We start from the raw sequence: 26,867 nt of genomic DNA, 5'->3' as shown, positions 1-26,867 counted from the left end.
GTTCTTTTAGGATGCTCCATCCGCCATGTTTCCATGTGGACAGACCTCAGCTGCGGTGAGGTTCTACCCAGTAAAAGTGGGTGGCTTACCTGCCTGAGGGTCTGGGGGAAGGAGTTCACATGCTCACTACCCTTGCTGGCTCACCTTTCTATCTAAGGAAAATGAGGCCCTGGGGTGGGCTCATCATTTACAGCATGGCCTCTCCTCTGCCACGATGGCTGCAGGGGATGAAGCTTGGCCATTCTTGGGTGAAACACTCAGTGACATTCAGGGCTTTTTCCTCAGTCACCTTCTTCAGTAGGAGCTGTGGCTGCCACTGGCTCCAAACTTGGGAGGGGAAGATGGCTACTGTGTGTTAGCCCTAAAGACCCCAACTCAGCAGTTCACCATTTTTTTTTTTAATTTTTTGAGAGAATGAGGGAACGTGAGTGTGCATGCATGAAGGAGGGGCAGACAGAGAGAGAGAATCCCAAGCAAGGTCCACGCCCAGCACAGAGCCCGACATGGGGCTCAAGCTCACAACCGTGAGATCATGACCTGAGCCAAAATCCAGAGCTGGACACTTAAGTGACTGAGCCACCCAGGCGGCCCAGCAGTTCACCATTTATTCCACAGACAATGGCTATCAAAACACCTTCCTTCCTCCTAAGTGCCTCTCCCCATCCATTCCCAGGGCTGAGTGACCTGGTGAGTGTGGCCCAGGTTCCAGTCCCATGGTCTCATATTCTGCCCTACTCCTCTGACCTGGACCGTGAGTCCTGACTAATCTTTGCTCATGTCCTGGTCTGTAGCACAGTTCACTCTCAGCTTGGTGGCTTCTGCTCTCTGAAGCACACAGTCCCACCTGTTCGCCAGAGCACTGACTTCACGTGTGCAAGGACACTCCATGGATTGAGAGCCACAACAAGGCTGGCCCCACTAAATTGAAGAGGCCCCACTGTCCCGGACTACAGTCCAGAGCCCACTCCACGCTGACTGCACAGAACCACACGATGTCCCAGAAGCAGCCACTCAAAGGCCACGCATGCCGTTGAAGCTGCCAACCCCCAACCATGCCCACAGAGTCTGGAGAACTCGGCACAAAGCTCGGGCCACCTGAGCAAAGGCAAAGGCTTTCTGCTGAATGTGAGGAAAATTGTCCCAAGGTGGTGGCGTGCTGAGATGCAGAGGGCAGGTGCACACAGGGCGAAGACAGAAGGGTCACATGGGCTGCCCAGCCAGCACGAGACTGCTGCACAGAGTCATGGAAAGCAACCGACACAAGGAAACCATGACTGCATCAGCCTCCCTCACTGAAGGAAGGCAGACAGGCTGGCAAACCATCAGCCGACTTCAAGGGTTTCAAATCACTCTGCTCTGACCTCTAACCACCCAGCCCATAATGAAGTTTTAGAAGCTTCCTGGTCAAGCCTGCACGGGTATAACGAAAATGAGGCATGTAAGGAGAACCATCGAATTTTCACAGCAAAACCCCTCAGAAACATTAGCAAGGGCACTCATGGCGGGCCGAGGCTGCCTGGCCTTGCTGGCCACTGCCTTCTGACATTCTCAGAGTGATTGCCACATTCTACAGAGCCCATTGAATGAGTAAGTACCCGGGGCTAATGGTAGACGAAATGGTAGCAGATCCTGGTGTGTAAGATAACACTTTCCAGATATGGACAGAGTTGGAGGAGAAGCAGTCTATGCCAGGGATGCATGTGAGTGATTCCCAAACCCATGGGTGGTTGGGTGTGAGGTGCGGGGGAGGGGTGCTTATTCCTGAGGCCAGCACTGGCTCAAGAGCAGACGGAGGTATAGAGGAAACCAGTTTGGATTAGAATGGTCTGAAGATAGTGACAGTATGCTAAATAAAAAGCTCCTGAAAGACACAGGGTCTGAGGGTCCAGAGTCATCTTCATAACGTCCATCTCAGTCCTGGCCACGGGTTAGCCCAGGAGAGACTGATACTGAACACTTCCACCAGATGTAGCAATCCAACAAAAGGTTAGGAAATACTGGCTTTACTGTTTACATGAAAAGTACCTTGGGGGGCGCCTGGGTGGCTCAGTCAGTTGAGCCTCTGACTTCGCCTCAGGTCATGATCGCACAGCTCGTGAGTTCGAGCCCCATGTCAGGCTCTGTGCTTCTGCTTCTGTGTCTCCCTCTCTCTCTGCCCCAACCCACTCTCATTCTGTCTCTGTCTCTCTCAAAAATAAATAAACATTAAAAAAAAATTTTGAAAAGTACCTTGTGGATAACAGTTACACTAGGAAAAAGATAGTTAGAAGAGTAGATTTAAAAATATACACACACACGGAAACATATCTTAGCGGGAGAATCGAAGTCCATTGTTTACACTGAACACCACTGCACAGGTGTTTTGACTCTGTCTGGTGACCCAATTAGGAGGCCATCACTCTGTCTCCCAGCAGCTAGGGGACAAGAACCATCTGCAGGGAGGAGGAAGGAGTTGGGATGGGGGGCGGGGAATTATCTCAGCAAGGTAAGTCCTGGAAGGCAGCCACTCTTCCCCCCACTCCCAGCACCGGGAACTCTGTTGGCACCAAAAGGAATTTTGAAGTTGTAAACCCTTCCCCATCAGAGTGCAGATGGAGAGCCCACACATCCTAGTGGGGGAAATAATCCAAAGCAGTCTTTAAGATAAATACTTCCATCAGGGTAATTTAAGTGCTTTGTATCTAGCGATGGCGTGCCTCATTATTTCCAGCGCCGTGTTATGTTATGGCTCGTGTAGCGTTCAATTCTGAACTCATGCCATTTATCAAAGACAAGAAAATCCCAAAGGCACAACTACTTATCATCAGATAATCCAATGGAAAGTTTAATTGAGGCTTCAGTGCAATGCCTCTTGGCCATGACCCCTACACAACTAACTCTCCAGCTAATTCTCGTTTCATTAAAGTACATTTCCCAGTGTGCCAAAGTTTCTTACTTCCTAAACTGGCCACTGGAACTGCACAGATGATGATCGCCTTCTTAGAGGAATGAGTGGCACCTCTCCACTGCTGGCCTGGCCGGGATGGGAGGCGATCAGATCAGGGGTCCAGTTACTGACAGGAGACCTTGCTCCCTTCTCGAAGGACTACATGTGATCAAACCATATTTTTCTAAGTATTTCACCACCTGGTCTCTTAGTTGGGATTAGAAGGCCTTCTCCAGAGCTGACGTCACAGGATGAGTAATTTCCCAGCATGCCCCGAGGCTTTCTCAGGGCAGGAGGTATTTGGAATCACTTGCTTGGCTGGTCAGGTGCAGGCTTCCCCTGAACTCACTAAATCTTGTCCAAAAGGGTCGACTGTCTGCTGCTTTCTTGTGAGCTTTGAGTATACATTTTTTGGCCTTTGATTCAGCTAACGATTATATTATGTAATCTTGTGGTAATCCCCCAGAGACTTCAATGATGTATAGGAATTCCTTGTCAGTTTTCTTCTTTTGAGCCCAAATTTGGACTGAGCACAGAGACAAAATCCTTGGCACCAATCTTCTTCATTAGTCTCCATGTCTAATTCCTGAACCTTCATTCTACTTATAAATTACAGTTACTCTAGAACTCAGCAAGTCAGCAAAAGTGAATCAAGGAGACCTTAGCCTCACTTGAATTGCTTTCAGGGTCAAGACTTGTTTTCCCTCTGCTGAAGTAATGAAGGGATTTATGCTCAGAATAAAATAAGCAGAAAAGCTGGGTTGGGCTGGGGATACCTGGCCAGAAGGCAGTTCCAGATTTCACTGCAAATTTCAGAAGGCAAAACATTCTCCAATAGGGCCAAAATAGCCCCAAAGTAGCACAGAAAGCCAATCCCTCCAGGTGGGACCCCTCCTGCCTGTGGTGTGGAGTCAGCATGGGGCGGGGGGGGCTCAGCTTCTCCCCTACAGCCACCTCCCCACCCCAATCTGCATCATCTCCCCAAAGGCAGAGGTGACATTCAAGTCCTGGGTGTGGATGCATCCCTGGACTTTGGAAGCCTGAGGGAGAGGAAAACAGTGCCAGATACAGAATGAACTCTCTGGTATTCCTAGACTAACTTCAAGTCACACGGAGAGGTTATATGCGCTCCCGGTAAGCCTATTCTCTTCTTGATCGAAAACATGCTGGTGGGACATAGATGCTACTTTGGCTGTGCCCCTCCCTGCTTGTGCTGGGAAAGCTTGTCTGGCCATGGAAGGCTATGTGGGCAAGTGTCAGGCCCAGAGTTACCAGAACTGCATCCTTCCTCTTGCCGCATGCTCTCCCAGCCCACTTCCTGACCACCTGCTGCCATGGAGTGGTAAGGGTGATGTGGGCTACCGCAGATTGAGCGGGCCTTACCCGCAGACCACACAGCCCAGCTTCATCTCATTTCATACTCACAACACGTCTGTGCACAGACACCATTTCCCTTGCACTTAAGATCTGAGGCAGCACGTGTTCAGTCAACTGCCCACAGTTTCACAGGTAGAAGGGCCACCTCAGGTACACCCCACTGGAGGTACACCCTGCTTAACCTCCAAGGCCCACTGCATAGTTTTAGTCCTCAAATGTGGAAGCTACCTAGATATTTAACAAATAGCAGTTGCATCTGAAGCTCCTTTATGGAAGATTAACGCACTGGAAGGTTGCATTGGGTATCCTTTTTTAAGATGGTAAGTTGGAGTCATAAATGGGGCTGAAAACTCCCTCGTGGTGGGTCATGAACCTCTAATCTCTCTGAACACCACTACCAATTTATCTGGTCAACAAATTCACTTTAATTCATCTATTTGGTTATGCAATACACACTCATGGGGCCATCACAAGCTGGGGCTGGGAATACAATGGGGACACGAAGACAAAGAAGGGTCTTCTTGGGGTTTGCGCTCCTGCTGCAGAGGCTGACAGCACACAGATACCCATGCAACCTGGGGTACTGATTAAGCAGGAAATGGAGAGGCTGTTTCTGCTTCTCTTAGATGCTATTTGAACAGGGATCTGAAGGGACAGAGCGAACCATCAAGACGTAAGGGGGAGAGAATGTGGGGCCCAGTGACACAAGTGAGAAGCTCTGAGACAGTGGAAAGCTTAGCAAGGGAGGAACGAATGGAAGGCACAGGTGAGCAAGGCCATGAGCACTGGGAGGTGAGGTCAGTAAGGGAGCCAAGGGCTACGTGTTCTGGGGCCTTTGGATTTTATCCAAAGCCATTGGAGGAGTTTAAGCAAGGAATGTCCATGATCTATGTTTTAAAAGGAACCCTCTGGTTACCCCATAAGAATGAGCTGTCCAGGAGGTCACCACAGAGGCCTGGAGACCCGGCAGGTGGGGGTAAGAAGCCTGGACCCCAAGGAGGAACAGCAGATATGGTTAAAGGAGGTCTGATTCAGAATGTATTTTGAAGGCACAGCAGGTGGGAATTGCTGGTGGTTTAGAAGTATCAGGTACCTCCTGAAACAGACCATCGGACGGCCAGCTGACTTCCAGAAAAGGCTAAGAAAGGTCACAGCCACCATTTTCCACGAGGCAGGCAGGCCTAACGCCAAATGCTTCACATTTGTTCGCATCCTCCGCCCTGACAATACCGCCAGGCCGGCAGGCACCCCGCCACGATTCCACTGCTGCGGAGGGTGAAGGGAATAGCCCGAGGTCGCACTGGTGAGGAGCTGAGCCGGCGGGCCGCACTAGAGCCCCTTCTTCTTCTGCTCTGCGACCTGCCTCCTTGGCCTTACACATAATCCCAAATTCACAGCTCTCTCTTTTACACGCAGGCTGTGCAAATTTGGGCGTGGAGGGAAAAGGCTGCTTGGCTCAACACCGAGACTGTCTTATTGATTTCCTTTTCCAAGATAAAAACCTCTTGGGGTTTCCACTTTATCTCAAAACTTATGTTTACCTTGGCAACCGGAGCTCTGTGGCAAAGGAAATGCTGTAAGCAGCCGGTAGAGGCCAGCCCCTGGGGCTCCCGCTGCTCCCCTTGCCCTGCCTCTCTGGGAACCCCTCCATTTAATCAGCAGCTCGGCCAAGGTGGAGAGCAGCGGGCTCCTGAGGCAGCCCCTCCACGACCAGGCACAGCTATTTGGTCCTGTTTGATTCTGTAACCATGGGGTACAGGGGACAGTAAGAAATATCTGGAATAATAGGAGACCAACCAAGAGGAAAGTAGTGAGAACCCAACAGAGGAAGCATGAAGTTGAATTGGCTTTTCCAAAAAAACAAAAGCAAAAACCACTAATCATTTTCATAGAATTGAAGAAGAAAAAAAAAAAAAAAAAAAACAACGACCCTGGAATGCCGTGGGAAAACGAAACAAGGAGCTGCATGCTATATAAGCAGCACCTTTTGGCAATTTGAGAAGCAGGCCCAAATGGCCCCACAGTGAGGCAGGGAGCCAGAAGATTCTCAGTGGGGGGCAGGGGGAAGCGGGGGTGGAGAAGGAAAAATGGTATAATCGTGTTTAGGGAAAGTGTCTTCTTCAGCAGTGATAGGAAGAGAATTCTATTTGCCAGAATACTCGGAGCGTGCTCCGGGAAGGGAGCCAGCGGTGCTGACGTTGGGGAGGGGGTCCACAGTGCTGCTTCCCTGGTAACTTAATGCAGCTGCATTAAGGGTATCTATCTAGCTTCCCTGAGCTCAGATCTCCTTGTTCCTTCCATCCAACACACACACACACACACACACACACACACACAGCCAACAGAATTAAGTCCTCCTGTTTCTCCAGTACTGCCAAGGCTTAATCAGTGGTTCTCAAACTTGAGTGCACATCAGAATCCCCTGAGAGCTGGTGAAAACACAGACTGCGCAGAAATTCTAATGCAGGAGAGCGTGGATGGGGCCAAGACTGCATTTCTACCACCTTCCTGCTTCCCAGGTGCTCCGAATGCTGGGATCACCCTTTAAGAACCATTAACTTTGAGCATCTCTTTTCCTGAACGGCAGCACCAAGGACTTCCAGTTCCTCTTCTGACACTTGTTGGGCAGGGGGCACTGAAACAAGACCCACAGAGTTAGCGCAGACGGCACATTTATTATGAGTGCTGGGCCTTCTATCTACACTGACTCATCCACGATCACCACGTGAGGAGGAATTACGATTATGCCCATTTTACAGACTAGGAAAGTGAAATGTGAGGACAAGAGACATTCCCAGGTCTCTACTGTTAGCAGAGTTGGGATTTGAAATAGGTATGGGGAAACCAGAGGCTGTGCTGGAAACTTCCACTCCCTCCTGCCCTGGACTCAAATCCAAACTTGCACGTCGGGCTCCCTGTGTCCCCGAGGCCCTGCCCCAGAGTCAGCTACCCACTTTGGCAGAAGCACAAGTTGGGTGTCAGGCTGGCCTACATTCTCCCGCTGTGCAACTTAGAGTAACTCAGCCTTGGTTTCTCCATCTGTCTGTTGGAACGTTAGCTTGGACACAAGCACCTGGCAGGTGGGAGAACCTCAATAAACATCAGCCCTTGCTCCCTTCTGTCTCCACTGTCCTTGCTCACATGGTGACTCGTGCCTGAGGAGCCGTCACGCTGACCTGCTCTGAAACCCTGCCCCAGCACCCTTCCCAGAAGACCCACACAGCGGGAAGAGGAAGGCCTATAGCCAATGGCAGGGAAGCAGGCATTCAGAGCAGCACCATTATTAGGGTCCCCCGCAGGCACTTTCTCATGTGATGCTTAGAGCAGGCCTGCAGGAGGATGTTGAGGTCTCCTACAAACAGGGAAACTGAGGAATCCTGACTTCATTAAGTGACATGCCCAATGTCAAGTAAATACCAGCATGAGGATCCACACTCAGGTCTGACTGTGGCCAAGAAGCAGAGCCAGGAGTCCTACATAAGGAAAGCAAAGGTGGAATGGGCCAGGGGACACCCTGCTTGTCCTCACTGGGGGATGGCTGGTCACCCTGGGGACCCTTCCTTTGCTCTTAGGGATTAATACTGATGGCATAATTAACATCAACACCTCTAGAAGCCCTGGCCTGCCAAACAGATTTCAGGTGATGAGTCTGATTTCTGAATGTCACCCTCTCTCCAAAGTCTTCATCCACTCACTCCTGCTGAAATCTGAAGGCCCTCTTCCTCAAAGCTCCATTTCCCTTCTCTATTTTTCCTCTTTGTTGATTACCTCTACTCCTGCTAAGATGACTTCTAGATCACACATATCCATCTCCTCTACTAAAATGTTCACGCCACAAAGACAGGGACCTTTGTTTTGCACATCCAGGATCCCCAGAGCTGGAGCAGAGCCAGGCACACAACAGGTACTCAATGAATATATACAAATGCAAAGCCTGCAGAAGCCAAGTGTCTGCGAGGACACAGGTCTATTCCGAAAACAGTGCATGATAAAGACAGGGGGCAAAAAGGCCATACTGGGTAAAAATAATGATGGACAATCGATAATTGCAGAAAAAGAAAACAAATGGGCACAGATCTGGCAAGAGAGATAGGAGTTAAACCCTCAGGGTTTCCAGTGAGTTCCTTCAATGCCAGCTGTCACTCATTAATGGTATAATTTCAGACAAGAAATGTATCCTTTTGGGGGCTCAGTGTCCCCATCTGCTCACAGGAATAATGATACTTCACTTCAAAGGTTATTGAAAGGCAAAATATAGTTAAAAGACTGGAGCTGAACTGTCTGGGGTCAAGGGTTGGCTCCACCCCTTACACGCAGTATGTGGCTCTGGGCAAGTTAGTTACCTTCTTGTACCTCAGTTTCCCCATATGTAAATTTAGCAGCACTTCCTCAGAGAATCGGGAGGAGTAAATGAATTAAAAGCATGAAGGATCTGGGAGCTCCTGGGTGGCTCAGTTGGTTAAACGTCTGACTTTGGCTCAAGTCATGATCTCAGTTTGTGGGTTCGAGCCCCATGTCAGGCTCTGAGCTGATAGCCCAGAGCCTGGAGACTGCTTCCGATTCTGTGTCTCCCTCTCTCTCTCGCTCTGCCTCTCCCCTGCTTGTGTACATGCTCTTTCTCTGTCAAAAGTAAATAAATAAACATCTTAAGAAAATAAAAAATAAAAGCATGAAGTCTCTGATGTCCAAGTTCCCAACAAACGGTAGCTGCTCCTAGTTGCAGCTCTGTCACCACCAGACGACAGGATGAGCAACAGCATGGACGCCATCTGGCCACGAGGGTCCGGTGTGAGGATACAGCAGAAGAGCAGAAGGCTCTGTTGAAAGCAAAGCTCCTCCACATTCCAAGGGAAGTTCAAAGAAGGCTTGGATCTTGGCACCACTCCCAGGCTCGTGAGGTGCTAAACTGTTGCCTGCTGCTGCCTGCTATGCACTGCATGCTTGCAGCAACCCCCTTCCCATTTACTGAAGCCCTAACTCCCAGTGGGATGGCTTTAGGAGGTGGGGGCCTTTGGGAGGTGATCAGATTTAGATGAGTCACGGGGGTGGAGCCCGCATGAGGGGATGAGTGTCTTTGTAAGAAGAGGAAGAGAGACCAGGCTCACTGGCTCACTCTCCACTAGTGAGGACACAGAGGTCATCTGCAAGCTGGGAAGCTGGACCTCACCAGACACAGAATTGGCCAACACCTTGATCTGGGACTTTCCAGCCTCCAGAACTGTGAAAAACAAAGGTCTGTATTTAAGCCTCCCAGTCTATGGTATTTTGCTACAGCAGCCCAAGCTGGTGAAGACAATGCCCTTGACCAACAGGAGATGGAAGAGGGCATAAAGAGCTAGAAGAGGCTACCATTTGTGGACATGAGCAAAGAAGAGGGACCCTCTCCAGCCCTGGAGAAGGGAGCCCCAAAGAAGTGCTCTAGGACCACAGAGGCTGCCATCTTGTCCACATGTGGATGTCTACTGAGATGCTAGGTTCCTTGACCTGCCTGGTGCTACTGGACTGAGAACCAGGGCACTGCAGAGAGAACGCCAATGTGGCCAGGAAGACGATGGACAAGGACACAACACCACTATTTACTCAACTTGACAAAGAAATCTAATGTGAATCTCATCCATCAGGGCCTTACTACCTTCAGGGCAGGAGACTGTATACCCTCTGGGGAAATATGCCCTATCCTCAGGATTGGCTCCCAGGCCCCTGGCTAGTGAAGGAGGAGGTGGTCTCCAGGTTAAAACCATCACTGGACATCTCTCTTCACCCTCAGTCACAGCATGCCCTAACCCTAAAGCCCTAGGTCATGCTGGTTCATCAGTGAATCTGCTCCCCTCACACGGGGTGGTCCAGTTGTTACAGGACTCCTCTCAATGCCCACCTGCTGCCTTCCAGACACGTGAGGGGCTCTGGGCTCTACTTCCAGCCCAAGACTGGTTCTGGACTCTTGATCAAAGCTGGGAAACTGCTGATCCACACTTAGACCACCTCAAGAGATAGGAGTTGTTCAGCACCGATGGGCTGCCTGGCCCTCAGTACTGATCTCAAGGAACAGCAATCTTTGCACTTCTCTTCCCTTCTCTGCCCTCAATACCTTCTACAAGGGAAGGAATTTCCCCAAAGATCATGGTGAAGTCTGAGGGGTCGTAGAATACACCACCCCAAAATGTGCCATTTGGGCATAAGGATTATTTTGAATGAAGGCAATTATGAAGCAGTTACAAGAAAATCTCTGTCCTTCCCCCATTTGCCTAAAAGCAGAACATGCATTTGTAAAGGTGCCTCCTTCTCCTTTCCATAGAAGTTAATCACCAGAGATAACCCTAGAACCTTATCAGCCCAGAGATGGCACCAGAGGAATCTATATATCAACACAGGCTTAAACCAGCCCTTATCGACCATAGGTCTTCCTAAGACTTGTCACTACAGAAACCCAAAGTCCTTTGCCTCTGTCTGGTCACTTCTCTAAAACTGTATTTGTTTTTTGTTTTTTGTTTTTTTTTTGTTTTGTTTTAAAAGATGCTAGATAAGCCTGAGTTCTAACTACCCTTGGAGTTACCCATTACTGCACAATGCTCCCATGTGCATTGCATGTGTTAATAAACTTGTCTGCTTTTCTCTTATTAGTTTATCCTCTGTCAGTCAAATTGGCAGGCACCCAGCCAAGACACCTAAGACTGGTAGAAGAAAAATAGATTTTCCTCCCCTCCAACTCCAAGACTGCTTTTTAATTCTTCATGGGAAGAATGCTCAAGGTTCTGGGCTCTGTCTCTTGTCCTCCCCACACCCCATGGGACACCTGCCAGATTTGTTCCTTCCAGCCTGAACGTGGAGACGGTGCTGCTGTCCTGTCAGTGCCCCAGAGCAGAAGTCCTCACTGTATCGGGACTGCCAAGTACCTCAAGGACAGAGTCTTATATGTACTCAGACTCTGGCATTTTTGGTCATTAGAGGTAAGCGCAGTAGCAGACAAGATGTCAAATTTCAGAGTCTACACACATTTTACTTCTCACTCACATAGCATCCAATGTGTTAGGGTCCATGGCTGCAGCTCCCTGGGGAACCTTTGCCAGTCATCCAATGGAGAAAGAACCTCCAATACTATTCAGAGAGATTTGTAAGGGCCATGCCTAGAAATCATTTCTACTCTCCTTCCCACTGGACAAGGCAGTCATTTAGCCACACCTATTGTTAGGAAGGCAGGGAAATTTAATCACTCAGAGAGAAAAAATATGTGTGGATATCAGCTAGCAGTCTTTCCATAACACCCTGGACCGTGTCAGCAACATGTCTTAACCAAAATTCAGCGGCTTCCTAACCAAGACTTAGCTCTCCCTAACCATGATTCAGCTCTTCCTAACCAGGACTCAAGTCCCCTCCTAACCAGGACTCAAGTCCCCTCCTAACCAGGATTCAGTCCCTCCTAACCAGGACTCAGTCCCTTCCTAACCAGGACTCAGTCCCTTCCTAACCATGATTCAGTCCCTCCTAACTAGGACTCAGCCCCTTCCCAACCAGGACTCAGCTCCTTCCTAACCATGACTCAGCCCTTCCTAATAAGGACTCAGTCCCTTCCCAACCAGGACTCAACCCCTTCCCAACTAGGACTCAGCCCCTTCCTAACCATGACTCAGTCCCTCCTGACTGGGACTCAGCCCTTCCTAATAAGGACTCAGCCCTCCCTAACCATGGCTCAGCCCCTTCCCAACCATGGCTCAGTCCCTTCCTAATCAAGACTTATCCCCTTCCTAGCCAGGACCTAGCCTTTCCAATGTATCAGTGGAAACCCCCCCTCCCCCACACAACAGCGCTCGTCAGGAATTTCTGATCCAAGTTGTCCATGCCAGTAATTACAAAGGTTGTTTGAATCCAAACCCTAGATAACATCCAGGCCCAGATCTGGTATCTGTGCAACAGAACAGACCAACAGGCTGGCCTGACATAATCTCTTCTTCCTGTTCTGAAGCACTCCTAAGTGTTAAGCTTCATATTTATAGAAAGTGAGCTAGAAACCTCAGAGCCAACTTTCAACTTCATACAGGAGAATTGGGGGTCCTTCCATTTAAGAGCCCACAAAGGCCACAGGATTCTGGTAAACTACCTGAAATATACAAGCAACACACAAACATTCTTCCCCAAATTGTAGTTCTGCCTCTGGAAGGTCACACACATCCTACCCTGTGGTTAATTCTGAGCACTGACCACATGGCTTGAATGTGACCAACCCCAGCTCTGTATACCATGAGTCCAACAGTTGAGCAGTCACTGAAAAGTGAATTCTTGACTCAACTATAAAGTGAGGACTTTAATGCCAGATACAGACAACGATGGCCCCATGGGCCAAAAATATCTGCAGTAACTTCACTAAGTCTCAGAGCCTGCATGGTCCAATCTGACCCTAGAATCTAAGCCAAAGAAGCATACCTAGCAACCAAGAAACTTGAAAAAGGCCTCCTAACCCCTACTTGCATCTCTCTAAGAATATTAATGAAGGCACTACAATTCAACCCCCTAGCAATGCTGCTCAGAATTCTCTCTTGTCTCTTCACTCTTCCCCCCACCTAGAGTCTCATCCTCTTCTATCTCATCACCTCCCACTCGGCCTCCCAGGGAGGAAAGCACAAGAACCTCCTTCTCTGGGAATTGTACTTCTCCCATCCTGATTAATTTTTCTCAGAAGAAATCTTTGAGAAGAAGGGGGAGTGAATAAAATTCATAACTTAGCTCTTTTGGCCATCTCACTTAAAAAAATTGTGATAAAGTATATATAACATGAAATTTACCATTTTAACCATTTTTAAGTGTACAGTTCAATAGCTTTAAAGACACTCACATTGCTGTGTAACAAACACTGTCTTGCAACTGTCACCACCATCCATCTTCGGAGCTTTTCCATCTTCCCAAACTGAAACTCTACACTCATCAAACACTAACTCTTCACCCTTCCTCCTCTTGAATGCCTGGCAACTACCATCCTACATGGTCTCTGGGATTTTGATGACTCTAGGAACCTCACATAAGTGGAACATACATTATTTGTCTTTTTGTGACAGGCTTATTTCATTTAGCCTAATGTCTTCAAGTTTTATCCACATTATAGCATATTTCAGAAAACCCTTTGCTTTTAAGGCTGAGTAATTCCCGTGTGTGTGTGTGTGTGTGTGTGTGTGTGTGTGTGTATCTGTTCATTATTTATCTGTTTATCTGTTCATTGTTCAAAGGATACCCTGAATTGCTTCTTTGTGAATAATGCTGCTATGAATATGGACATACAAATAACTATTCAAGTCCCATTTCTTTTGGGTATATACCTAGAAAAGGAATTCCTAGATGATATTTTTATTTTTTGAGGAACTGCCATACTGTTTTCCATAGCAGATAAACCATACGTTCCCTCTAGCACTATAGAAGGGCTCCTGTTCCTCCACATCTTCACCATAACTTGCTATTTTCTGGGGTTCTTTTGGGCAACAGCCATCCTAATGAGTGGGATCAATCACCTTGTTTAACCTTGAGAATAACCCTGGGCATTATTATTCCCATTTTACAGATGAGAAAACAGAGCTGGAGATTTTAGATGACTCATGCAAGGACACTGGTGGAGGCAGGACTCGAACCCAGGTCTAGCTACAGGGCCAATGCTTAGACCACCACACTAAGCCAACCATGGTCCCTGAGGATGGTTCAGTGCTCACTGTGAAGATGGTGGGACTTTTTGCGTGATATAAGAGACCACCACAAGGGTCACACTGTAAAGAAAGCAGCAGTGGGAGCACTTCTCCCATTCTTTGTTCTCACTGGACCTACTGCAGACGTAAAGCTGATCTCCTCACCTCCTGCTCACTCCTGAGGCTTTCAATGAGCAGGAGGCATGCAGGCTCCAAGAATGTTCAAGGATTCATAATCACACAAAAGGCATCTCACAAAGACCTCGTTTCCTGTTTATGATTCTACTCCCTGTCCTTCTTCCCTGCCCCAGGCCCCATTCAGAGAGGGTTTTTGTTGTTATTGTTTCTCACAAAGTTAATAAAGGGTTGGGACTGAGAATTGCATGACTGGAGGAAGAGCAGTACCATAATGAGATGAAGCATCCCACTTCATGCCAAGCTAATCATAAAGCACTCCTCTGGCCATGAGAAATGGAGACATAGAGGGAGCAATGGAGACAGCCAGCCTCTGCCCATATCATGCCAAGGCCCGTGATAAATAGGGTGGCAGACTGTGGCCTGACACCAATGTTACCGACATTATGTGCAGGTGAAAGGTCACTGCAAGGGCATCTGTTTCAGAATCCCCTTCAAGCCACCTGAGCACAGAACCTGGGAAGGGGCTAATCAGCAGTCTTGGGGAAGGACACAAGGTACACACTTTCTGAGCTGAACATAGAAGAGGATTTCAAAGCCTACATTTGAAGGGCCACATCTGGAAACCCTGCAGGGGCCAGGTTTTTTTCCTGTTCAGCCCTGTTGATTTCCAGCCCCAAAGGCAATCAACCATGGCTACGTGTTTTGTTGGTCTCTGTGTAGTTCCAAAATAAATAGAGTTGCGATCTCCAAAGGGCTGGCAGAAGCCTACCCCATGCAAAACAGACCCATGTATTTTCACCATTTTAAAATTTCAGCCATTATGTAACCTTGAACATGACCCTGGCACAAGGAAGAAGAAAAGTTGAATTCGGTCCCCTGGGGCAACTGGTTTCCGTGTGGACTTCCCGCCAAGTCCCAAACAGAAAGCTCCCGCCCTGGGTTCTTGTGTTATCGCCAGGGCAGGCAGGCCTTCTTGGGGCGACTCCCTTCTAGGGAACTCACAGAATTTTGTGGGCACAAAGGAAGCCCCTCCAGACTTCAATATACAGGAAGTATGCACACACACTATGCACTTCTGCCATACATGTGTGTAGTTAGGCATGTGTTTCAAGGCATGTATGTGCACATGTGTGCGCGTACATGCGCACGCGCGCACACACACACACACACACACACACATTCATTCACCTTTTTATTCTCCCAGATACTATTTTCAAGTCACACCACAGGATAGCTGTGCAGAGGTAAACAGGCAGGAAACTCCCCAGGGCCACCCCGTTCTTGTCCACTTCTGTTCTCTTTAGGCATGGTGGCTCTTAGGAAAGTCTTTTAGAAGACCCTCTCCAACATCCAGACACAACTTAGTTGTCATTTTTGAGAAAACAATCTATGCCTACATTTAAAGCTGAATGAGTGAGAGAAGAAGCCAGCTTACTGAAGTATATACTATTTAGCTTTCCCAGAAACTCTATTAGCTGAGAAATCCAAGCTGAATTTGTGGGGAGCAAAGCTCTAACATTAACAAAATGCAACTTTCCTAACCCTCTTACGGGGATGGACTTTTTTTTTTTTTTTTTATTGTATGATGAGGAAGGCAGCACTTGTCCAAACAGTCTGAATCCCTGATTGCTAGATGCATGCATATTTGATTTCCAAAATTGAAACCTTTCCTAAAACCTCTAAAAAATCACATATCATGGTCAAGAGCCTAACTATAAATACCAATATAACTTCTAAAAAACAGATGAATTTGCCGAAGACCTAAGGTCATCTGATTTGGGACAACTAACATGTCATTGAATGGTATGCCTTCTCCTCTGTAAGCCTCTCAGAGTAGACACAAAGGACACAGTGTGGGTAAGCCTGACACTGAAGCAACATGTGCCCAGCATGGGGTGGGGTTATAAGGAAAACACATAAGAACTTGTTCATTCAATGGGGTAATCAGAGGCAATCATCTGAGACTACTTCTGACAAACAATTTTGTGGCAAAATGGAACCCTAACTTCTGTAAGGTCATAAGGAATAACAAAATAAAGCAAACAAACCCATAGGAAAGCTCTCAGAAACAAAGAAACCCAAAGCTCAAGTCTAATGAGTAAAACTTTTGTATTTTTATCCCAAACAAATTTTCCAGCCTCATTCAGCAAACAGAACCTTGACATCTCTACAATTCAAACACACCCTCACAGAATGAAAACTTAACACTACCATGAAAACACATAAAAATGAATGTGCACTCTGAAGGAAATTCCACAAAAGAGGGCAGGGGGGATCTACATACTTTTTTCAGCCACAGCACCAGTTGCCTAAGCCCTACTTAGACATGACATAGTTCAGAGCTTGATGAACTCCTTGATGCACTTAATAAAAACCCAACAGGTGCAGTGTTAGGACACTAGCCCCACCCTCCCTCGTCTCTCACTGGTTCCCCAGCACATCTTCCTTCCGTGGCCCTGTGTAGGTTGGATTGAAACAGACCTCCAAAGCAGAAATATCATTCCCCCAAACCTTCATCCTGGTGGGTGATGCTCCTTTCTGCCTTTCCTCCCTCATTGACAGACCTGTTATGTGGAGGTCAGTGGCCATATCCATGAAGTTCCCACTGGGCTGCCCACACCTATCAGGAAGTTCAGCACCAGTGCCGTGGGCCACATAGGGAAGGGCTCCTTCCTCCCAAGTTCAGGGATAGCCATGGGGCCCTCAGTGCAGAGCAGCAGGGCCCCAGAGCATGGACCCATCTTGGAGCCCCTCAGCAGCATCTCCCTGGCCTTGTGTGTGAAACACTTCACGAGGCCACCGAACATTTATTTCCATTGTCCTTTGTGCAGGATTATCACATCCCTTGACTTGGCAGTGGCACGGGTAAAGGAGGCTTTTCCATTAATTAAAAAAATGAAGGCAAACAAGGAAAAATATAAATCCCAGTAATTAAATTAGTGAAACTTGAATAAGGTGGCTATCAAAAAAAAAAAAAAATTCACCACAGCTCAGTTTACAGCTAAATGTGGGAGCAGGACAAATGCCATGGAACTGAAATCTGTCTGGTCATCCAGGCTGCAGAGGTGTGTGTTGGGAAGAGGAATGTGGGCATGTGAACGGCCAACAAAGGCTTCCAGAGGTCTTGCCTTTTCACACTCCTGAGCACTCCTCACCCCTTCTCACCTAGGGCAGCATTTTCCTCAGGATGCTGGCAGCAAAGCCAATGGCTCAGGGTGAACCAATTCAACAAAGGAAAAGCCCACCCCCAACCCCCACAAAGGCAAGGTCTGTAATGTGCAAAGTAAGCACCCCCCCCCCAGTGAGGGGGACAGTTACTTCTCTTAGGGGTGAAGCTGTTTTTCCAGATCCTCCTGCCTTGAGTTGTCTCTTCTTGTGTGTGTCCTCCTCCAAGGTAGAGATCAGCAGAACCTCTATGGTGCCATCCCTTTTCCTTCCAGAGCTGGGAGGGAGGGTCCATAAGGTATGATGGTTTTAAAATCATGTTCACTCAGTCTGTGTAGGCAAATCCCTATCCAGTGTGGTAGATCTTGGCGAGCCCCCTCAGGGGTCGGGACCACCTTGGTTAGGGCCAGGGAAGCTCCCCTTGCCTCTGTTAGTAGGACCCTTGTGATGTGCACAGACAGTAAGCTGCAGATATGCTGGTCTCTCATATTTCAATCTTTACTGAAAGGAGTAGTGAACATTGGTGGTTCTGGAATGTCCAGCATCCATCCCTCCTCCTGGCTAAAGCATGCAGACCACCCCCCCTCCCCATGGAGAACTCCTTCCCATGCATTGTTGTGGGAAGCAGTATAGCCCCCCCTGCGCAAGCCCAAAGAGCCAGAGCCCCCCTCACATCCCGCGCAGGTGACCTAGGGCAGGCCTGGGAGCTGGTGAAAAACAGCTGGCTGTGCAGACAGATGGAGGCCATTCCCTGCAGGCCCCAACACTGACCTCTGCATGGTGTCTATGGCCTCACCTGCCAGGGCTGCCTAGGGTGCTGTGTTCCCACCAGATCTGCCACCATCATGGCAGTCCCTTTCTGATAAACACCCTTTTTGCTTGCTCCTTGCAATCAGGGTCCTGGTCTGCTGAAATGGGCTAATGCAGATGGAACAATGTAGAGGGGAAGTATTTTTAAATTTTGTTTTTATGTTTATTTTTTAAGAGAAAGAGACAGAGTGTGAGCAGGGGAGGGGCAAAGAGAGGGGGAAACAGAATCCGAAGCAGGCTCCAGGCTCTGAGCTGTCAGCACAGAGCCTGACACGGGGCTCGAACCCATGAGCTGTGAGATCATGACCTGAGCTGAAGTCAGATGCTTAACCAATTGAGCCACCCAGGTGCCCCCCCCCCCTTTTTTTTTGAGGGGAAGTATTTTTAACAGAACCCCAAATTCTACTAACTACCTCAGAGATTCTCCAAATGGATCGTTCAAATTTAACTTTTAAATCTATTTTAAGCTACTTTACAGGACAGTAATAAAACATTTACAATGGTAAGTTACTTTCGGAGGGATAGTGGCTGGGAGTGGATAGGAGGGAACCTTTGAAGGGGTCAGATGACATTCCATACCTTAATCTGAGTAGTGGTTTTGAGACTACATACATATGATCACACAACAGTGTAGACGTACTTAATGTCACTGAAACACACACTTAAAAATGGTTAAGATTTTATGTATAAGTTTTATATTATATACATTTTACCACCATTTAAAAATAGGTTAAAATAGAATTCAAAATGCAGCTTTAAAACTATTTCAATAAATACCAAAAAAGCGCATAGGCATAACTTAAAATTTCACCAAGATTTGCACCCTTTCCCATATGTAAGTTATACCCTAATCAAAACAAGAAAGCACACACACAAAAAAACGCTGTAATATGCCAAGTTATAAAACACTGGCGATTCCCAAGCTTTCCTAAGTTTCTCAAGGTACCACATTATCTCATTTTCTGCAGAACCCAGGGCACAGCCCTCCTGGTAGAGCTGGATCCTGAGATTTCAAGGCAGCTGTTCAAAATCTCTTAGCACTGGCAACCACATATCTATGTGATTCAGATTATTTTTTCCATTCCGTGGAATCAAAACAAAATACAAAAATAAATTGGATGCTGGAATGACAAAACTACAGAGATGGAGTACAGATACATGGTAGCCAGGGGTTAGAGAAAGGGAGGGAGGCAGGGAGGGTGGAAGGGAGATTCTACAGGAGCAGCCCAAGGGAGTTGCTTGGAGGTGATGGACTGGTTCTGCTCCTGACTCTCCTGGGGGTTGGATGAATATCTACATATGGGATAAAATGTCACAGAACCATATGTAAAAACATACCCCAAAATGGGTTCATGCAAAAACCCTGTGAAATCTGAGTAGAATTTGTAGTCTAGCTCATTGCATTGTGCCAATCAATTTCCTGGTTTTGGAAATAACACTACGGTTACATAAGATGTAACCATGGGAGGAAGTGGGGTGATAGGTACAAGAGACTTCTCTGAATTACTCTGGCAACCTTCAGCTATTCTATAATTATTTCAAAATAAAAAGTTAAAAAAGCACAGAAACAGATCAAATGAGACTGCTAGAAGCCTGTCATAACCCCAGCTTTCAAATTTTTCTCTTCCTGGACTCACCATTGTCCTTACGAACTGACTTAATAGTACAAATAAATTATGACACATTAAAACAAAAGCACCATGTAACTATTTTTTGTTTTCAAGGAAGGGATTCATTTCCTTTGTAAAAGCTGAAAATCACTGAGGTATTGGAAAGAGCATGCAATAAGGAAGTAAGAGACGGGGCTAGTTCAGCCCTGAGCTAACCGGCTGTCACATAAAGAATTATTACAGCTGGTCCACGCAATTAAAAGACTTTGGGGAGGAAATGAGACACACACATCTGGGAGGTCACATAAGGACGTAAGATTTCCCCAGCAGTATGCAAAGTGTCAAATGAATAGTGCTATGGATTGTATTGTGCCCCCCTCCCCCAAATTCCTATGTTGGAGTGCTAACTCCCAATGTAAATGTATTGGGAGACAGGGCTTTTAAAAGGTAACAAAGGTTAAATGAGGTCATGAGAGTGGGGCACTAATGGAATATGACTGGTATCCGTGAAAGAAGAGGTGATCAGGGGACGCCTGGGTGGCTCAGTTGGTTAAGTGTCCGACTCTTGGTTTCGGCTCAGGTCATGGTCTCATGGTTCATGAGTTAGAGCCCCATACTGGGCTCTGTGCTAACAGGGAGGAGCCTGCTTGAGATTCTCTCCTTCTCTCTCTCAAAATAAATAAGTTAAAAAAAAAAAAAAGAGGCAGTCCGGACACAGACACACACAAGAAAGACCAGCTAAGGACATGGGGGAGAAGGCAGCCATCTGCACACCAAGGGGAGAGGCTTCAAGGAGAAACCAACAGGGCCGACATGTTGATTTTGGACTTCCAGCCTCTAAAAGCATGAGACAACAAATTTCCGTTGTTTAAGCAGCCCAATCTATGGTACTTCAATAGAATAGCCTTAGCAGATGGGACTTAAGTAGCAAGGTGAACCAGTTCAGAAGAAAGAAGGAAGACAGAACTAGCTGTTCACTCTTTAACAGGGGGTCTGAAATAGAGTACATAATCACAATTGATGGTTGATGTGAAAATTATATACTCAAAAGAAAGCCAGCTATAAATCATATGAAAGAAAAACTGCAATTCCTTCATCTGCATGTATGCATGCATTCAATCAATCAATCAATCAATCAATCAATTAACAGTGGTGACCAAGACTTGAAAGCCCTGTACCAGGTCACACAGGTGAAGGGCAGAGCTTGGCTCTGCCTGGTACATAGTCTTCTGGGAAAGACATTCAGGCAAGGGCAATGCAACGGGTATCTCCTCAGAGGCTAGCACAGGGAGTGGGAGGGGTCTGGAGCAGCCTCAACCCCCACCCCCTGCTGGGCAGAAGTGCAGAAGCTGATTTGTGAACAAATGCTGGGAAGGAACAGCCACTCCTTGAGATAGTACATGCTTTTTTGGCTCTGCCAAGGGATACTGGTCTTCCTCAAGCCCCAACTGGACTGCGACGGGTGTCAGCTATCCCTCTGTTGGAGCCGATTTTATGATGCATTTGCATAGAGAGCGATTCCTTTATGGAGACAGCCCCTGACAATGAAGCATGGATTGGTGGGGCAGTTTTTGACACTTGTCTCCCAGATTTGTTTAGGGGACTGGTGGAATATAAGATAAAAAAAATCATTTCAAAAACTCTAAAATGTGACATGAATGCTAGCTATCATCATACTAGATTTTTTGGTAACGTTTATTTATTTATTTTTGAGTGATAGAGAAATAGTACGTGCACACAAGTGTGGGAGGGGCAGAGAGTGAAGGAGACCCAGAATCTGAAGGAGGCTCCAGGTTCTGAGCTGTCAGGGAGAGCCCGACGAGGGGCCTGAACTCACAAACAGTGAGATCATGACCTGAGCTGAAGTCAGACACTTAACAGACTGAACCACCCAGGCACCCCCCCATCATACTAGATTTTGTAGGGCCTTTTAAGCCACCTAGTTTAAAATGATCAAGGTCACCCAGCTCATATGTGGCCCAAAGGCTCAGGATTACCCACTGCCAGGACTCCCTAGGAAACACAGGTTTTTAAACATTTGAATTCCACAACAATATATATTTGTCAATCCCATACCGTTTTACTACAATTCAAAGCACATCACGTTCAGAATCTTGCTCTTGGCAGTACAATATTTCAACCTCCTGGTGGATAAAGGTTAGTGCTACAGCAGTCAAAATTGGAAACCGTCTTGGGGTTTCCTCTGTTAACCAAGGGCCCTATTCCTATGCTCAAAGATTGGTTCCAGTTTGAAACCTACAACATGTCAACAACAAGCCAGATACAACTGAGGATAGAAGAGAAAAAAAAATGGCAAATGAAGAAAAAGCTGAGTGAGGAAGCAAAAGTAGAAGGAGGGAGGAAGGGAGGGAAGGGAAAGAAGAAAAATGTGCCTTGTCAGCGCCACGTGTTGGTCTCAGTACCATTTGACCAGAAGGAAACGAGCCTGGTGCCCAGACTGGCAGAGGAGACGTGTCTCACCCCCATACAGTCACCTGTATGACACTTGGTAAAGATCACCCACATGCACGAGAGTAAACGGTAAGCTTTTGTCTCATGATAACTGTGTTAACTTGGTGGGGGGGGGGTTCCCCTCCTGCATGAGTGACCAAGAGGCTCAGTGCCAACTGTGTCCCCAGCCACAGTCACCTTTAGGCAGCCCCTGGAGACACCTTCTATGGTTTAACTTTTCATACCTTCCTTATTAAGCATCTGTTTGGACACCTTCTGCCATGAGCAACCTCAACATTTATCAGGAAAAAAAATGAAGTAAAATAAAGTCAAAGAACTAATTTATAAGAAAAGAGGCAACAGAAAAGGCAGAGTGTGTCTGAGGACAGTTCCTCCAGACTAGAAGTCTTACCAAGTCTCCAGATTATCACAGGGGGGCGGCAGCCCCTTAAATTATTATTATTCTGCCTCTAGACTTACCAACGGTGTCACACGGTTCATCTTTGTGTACACAGAAATCTGTCCTGAAAAAAAACAAAGACAGACCTGGTCAGGTGTATGCCGTGGCCCCCAAGAATGGGAGAAGAAAACACTGTCAATGAAGCCCGATTGGTTACCCTACTCTGTTACTGGTTCGGGTGGCCCAGCTTATAGTGAAGAACACCAATTAGCCACTTGTCAAGAGTAACCCATCCACAGTGCCCACCTCGTAGGCCCAGTTACCCCACATAAAGCCCCCTTTTATAGCTTAATGACTCCACCTAACACTCAGTTGCTGGGAGGACTCCCTCCCAACAGCTGAGAAAGTTCTTGAAGCAGACATTTGCAAATCATGCATCAGAGACGATTAATATTCACTATCGTCAAACTGTAGTGACCTCCACAAGCTCCTCGACGTGGGCAGCAACTGGCCTTAGATGCTGAAGTGACCAAATGGCACTTACAGGAGAAGACAACAAAAGTAATGTCTGAAAGTTATGCCCTTTAAAGCTTCCCAGGATCCCCCGGGTGTGTGGCTGTGTGGGAAGAGCACTGGTCCAGCTCCAGTTCCACAGGTACAAGGGGTTCGCTGTGGCCTCTAGCCACTCATGTGTGAAACAACAGGTCTGGGCCCTTCTTTTCCCAAACCAGAGAGTTCCCATGATACTTTCCCAAAGTTCCCACAGTTAGGGGCTGACCAGACCAGCGGTTGGGGCAGTGCCCTGCCTGGGACCGGCCATGAAGAGCAGTGGCCTGGTCCTCCAGGGCCCCGCGCTCATCTTCTCATGGAGGCCCATGGAGGGCTGAGAGAAAGCACCCACTCCCTTAAATTCCTTCAGGTTTACAAGGTGTGTTCTGAAGCCACGTCTCATTTCACTTTCCAAGTTCTTCCGGACAAGCCAGCCGGATAAGGTTGACACTAAACCAAGTTACGGAAGAACACGGCAGGTCTGGGTTGGGCCATCTTTCCCCTTTCTGACACTCTGTCCCCTGGCATCAGTGTCCTCAATTCTTCTCCTACCCTCTGTCACAACCTATTCTCAGGGAAGGATCTGACCCATTTGTTCACAAAGGGCACAATGACAGAGAAGGCCATGTGGTACTCTCCCAACCTAACTTTGTATGGTCATCTCTCCTTCTCCCTCCATGTCAATCCCAATCCAATGTGCAGTGTGTTCTGTTGCATCTGTCTCCAAAGTGTAACCCGTGCCTGATGCCTCTCAGTGCTGTGTGGGATCCCCTGGAAACAGAGAAAAGTCTGTGCGTTCCTGACTCTGGCTTTGCTTCAGGCTCACCTGACGCTTGTCAAAGACTCCACTTGCCTACTTAGACCCACAGATTCCACTTGGAGTCCTGATGTACAAAACCAGATGTGCCAGACAGCCGGCAAGACTGGGGGAGAGGCTGGGGCAGCTTGGAAGGTGTGGCCGCGAAACTGGCCAGGGAGACATCGAGGAGGAGCGGGGACCAATCCTGTCAGCAGCGCCCGTGGGTTCTGCTTACTACAAGTTTCTAATTTTTTCCTAGCAAGACCTTCTACTTTTATCATCAATTTTAAAACAATCTTAATAAAGGGAAAAAGGAAATTTTCAAAAACCCCACATTTTTCATAACCTTACCCCAAAACCAAGGGAACTTTCATGGAAATGGAGAGAGGATAACCACAAGAGCCATAAAAGGAAGCCTTGAGGTTTCTTGTTTGTCTGTTTTTGTTTGTTTTTGTCAAAGATGACCTTTGAGTGTTTTTGTATTCTTTGGGTAAATGCCCAGTAGTGAGAATACAAAAACACTAATTCAAAGAGATACACGCACCCCTATGTTTACAGCAGCATTATGTACAATAACCAAGCTATGGAAGCAGCCCAAGTGTCCATCGGTTGATGAATAGATACAGAAGATGTGGTATATACATAAAATGGATTATTATTTGGCCACAAAAAGAATGAAATCTTGCCATTTTCAATGACATGGATGGAGCTAGAGAGTATAATGCTAAGTGAAATAAGCCAGTCAGAGAAAGACACATTCCATATGATTCCACTCACATGTGGATTTTAAGAAACAAAACAAATAAGCATAGGAAAAAAGAGAGAGACAAACCAAGAAACAGACTCTCAGCTATAGAGAACAAACTGATGGTTACCAGAGTTGGGGGGTGGGGGGTGGGGGGAAACAGATGATGGGGATTGAAGAGTACACTTGTTGTGATGAGCACAGGGTGATGCATGGAAGTGTTGAATCACTATACTGTGCATCTAAAACTAATATAACAATGCATGTTAACTAACTGGAATTAAAACAAAAACTTTTAAAAAGATGACCTTTTAAAAGACTAAGTAATAGGCAGTAGAAGGTGCAAGAAGTAGCAGCAGAGAGAAAAACAAACAAGTAAAATTAGGGACATATAGATGCTTGCCGCTCTGGTATGGATCTGACCCCAACTCAACATTCTTGATCTGACACCCCTTCCATTTAAATAACCAAGCTGGCCCAATGCCTTGTTCCAGGGTTTCCCAGAGTGAGCAACTGAAGCCTGGGCAAAAGGAGAAATCATACATGACCACAAGTCTCACAGTCAAGAACTAAACAGAACCAAGAAGATGGTGCCCACTTCACGGGCGCCATCTTGGGGATAGCCAGCGCTGTTGGCTGACAGGAGCATTGTGTATTCTCTCATCCCATGACTTCCCTGAAGGGAAACAGGTGATCTCAAATGATGGACCCTGCAACATCATCCATTGCATCACCTGAGGAAGTGGGAGGAAATGCAGTCGCTCACAGAGGACAGAGGCAAGCTCAATTAGAACCCTGGCTTAAGAGGGGCACGGGGGTGGCTCAGTCGGTTAAGTGTCTGACTTCGGCTCGGCTCAGGTCATGATCTCACAGTGTGTGAGTTTGAGCCCCACGTCGGGCTCTGTGCTGACAGCTCGGAGCCTGGAGCCTGCTTCCAATTCTCTGTCTCCCTCTCTGCCCCTCCCCTGCTCACACACACTCCCTCTCTCTCTCTCTCTCTCTCTCTCTCTCTCATCCTCAAAGTAATAACAAAAAAAAAAAATTCTGGCTTAAAAGAGTCAGCCAAAATTTGACTCTTCTTTCTCCTTCCTGCCAAGGTTGTTTCTCAGAAGAGAAAACACAAACCATGTTGCTGCAGGGGCAGCTTCATATTCAGGTGCTCCCACCGCAAATTCATGCCAAACCCACTTTCAGGGGCTGTAGGATTCAAGTGAGGTCCCAACGCAACTCTACAGTCTCTAGTCCATTCCCTTTCTGCTGCTTGTTCCTCAAGAGAAGGAAGGCTGTGTGGACCTCTGTGACCTGGTGTGCTTCGTGCCTGTGTGCTCACAAGCTTCCCGTCCTGCAACATGGTTTTTACTGTTCTGCTATCACCATCTTGAAAGTCTTTGTCATGTGGGGTCCCGCATTTTCCTTCTGCACTGGGCCCCACAATTTATGTAGCTAATCCTGTGCATAACCGATTGCCTTGGCATACAGTTGGGGCTTAATAAATAGTAGCTCCTTTATTATTGGCAGACATACATTTCCAGACCACTTTCAACATGCCCAGCAAGCTTCCTGGTTTGGAAACCCCAGGAAAATGTAACGTGATGCTCCACAGATACTCACTGAGCCCTCACCATGAGCAAAGCCAGCCAGAGACCCTCTTGGTCAAAGTCTGAAGAGAAGACGATTCCCGGGGAGTGGGATGGAGTTACATGGAGGGGAAGGTTCAGGGATGGCAGGAGGTGTACCTGTGGTTGAGCTCCAAGCTGGCCCTGCATGTTTGCTCCAGGTGCTTCCCAGGAGCACAGAGCTGGGTTTGGGGGGAAATCCTATTTTCATGGCTTCCTGAGGGAGATGCATGGCCAAAGGTAAAGTTGTGCCAGGTGCTGAAGCCTCCTGGACCCCAGTCCTCTGTGTGGGTCCCACATGGTCCCAGACTCAGTTCACTCAGAGGTGTTTTCTAGCCCCAGACATGACCACAGCTGCCAGAAAGCCAGCTTCTGTGGCTTCTGGCTCAGCAGCTTTTGCTGGACATGATGTCATGCTCACATCTCTGCGGCTGGCCATCTGTAGGGCTGGTGGATGTCCAGGAGAATGCACTCTAGGGCTCAGCCACAGCGCATAAGGGGGGGGGGAGCAGAGAAGAAACCCTTGCATTAGCCAGTCTCAGTCCCAGGACTGGGGGACACTGGCCCCTAAACACCTCCTGGTCTGTGCAAGCTGTGATTAGACCCTCAGCTCAGATTA

General features: G+C 47.5%; 1 protein-coding gene across 1 annotated transcript in view; it reads right to left on the bottom strand.

Annotated features, from left to right (window-relative positions):
- Positions 1 to 26,867, bottom strand: part of ADAMTS17 (ADAM metallopeptidase with thrombospondin type 1 motif 17) — a 347,079-nt gene that overhangs the window by 235,448 nt on the left and 84,764 nt on the right. The window contains exon 7 of the mRNA XM_047086834.1: positions 22,620 to 22,663. Within this exon, the coding sequence (XP_046942790.1) occupies positions 22,620 to 22,663 (44 nt within the window). The remainder of the gene's footprint in view (positions 1 to 22,619; positions 22,664 to 26,867) is intronic.

Source organism: Lynx rufus, unplaced genomic scaffold (assembly GCF_022079265.1).
Source record: "Lynx rufus isolate CCGP_SWC_20201006 ecotype Redwood Valley unplaced genomic scaffold, mLynRuf1.p SCAF_21, whole genome shotgun sequence".
In the NCBI taxonomy this organism is placed as follows: domain Eukaryota; kingdom Metazoa; phylum Chordata; class Mammalia; order Carnivora; family Felidae; genus Lynx; species Lynx rufus.
Note: the sequence above shows the minus strand (reverse complement) of the source record. Positions and strands in the feature narration are given on the sequence as shown.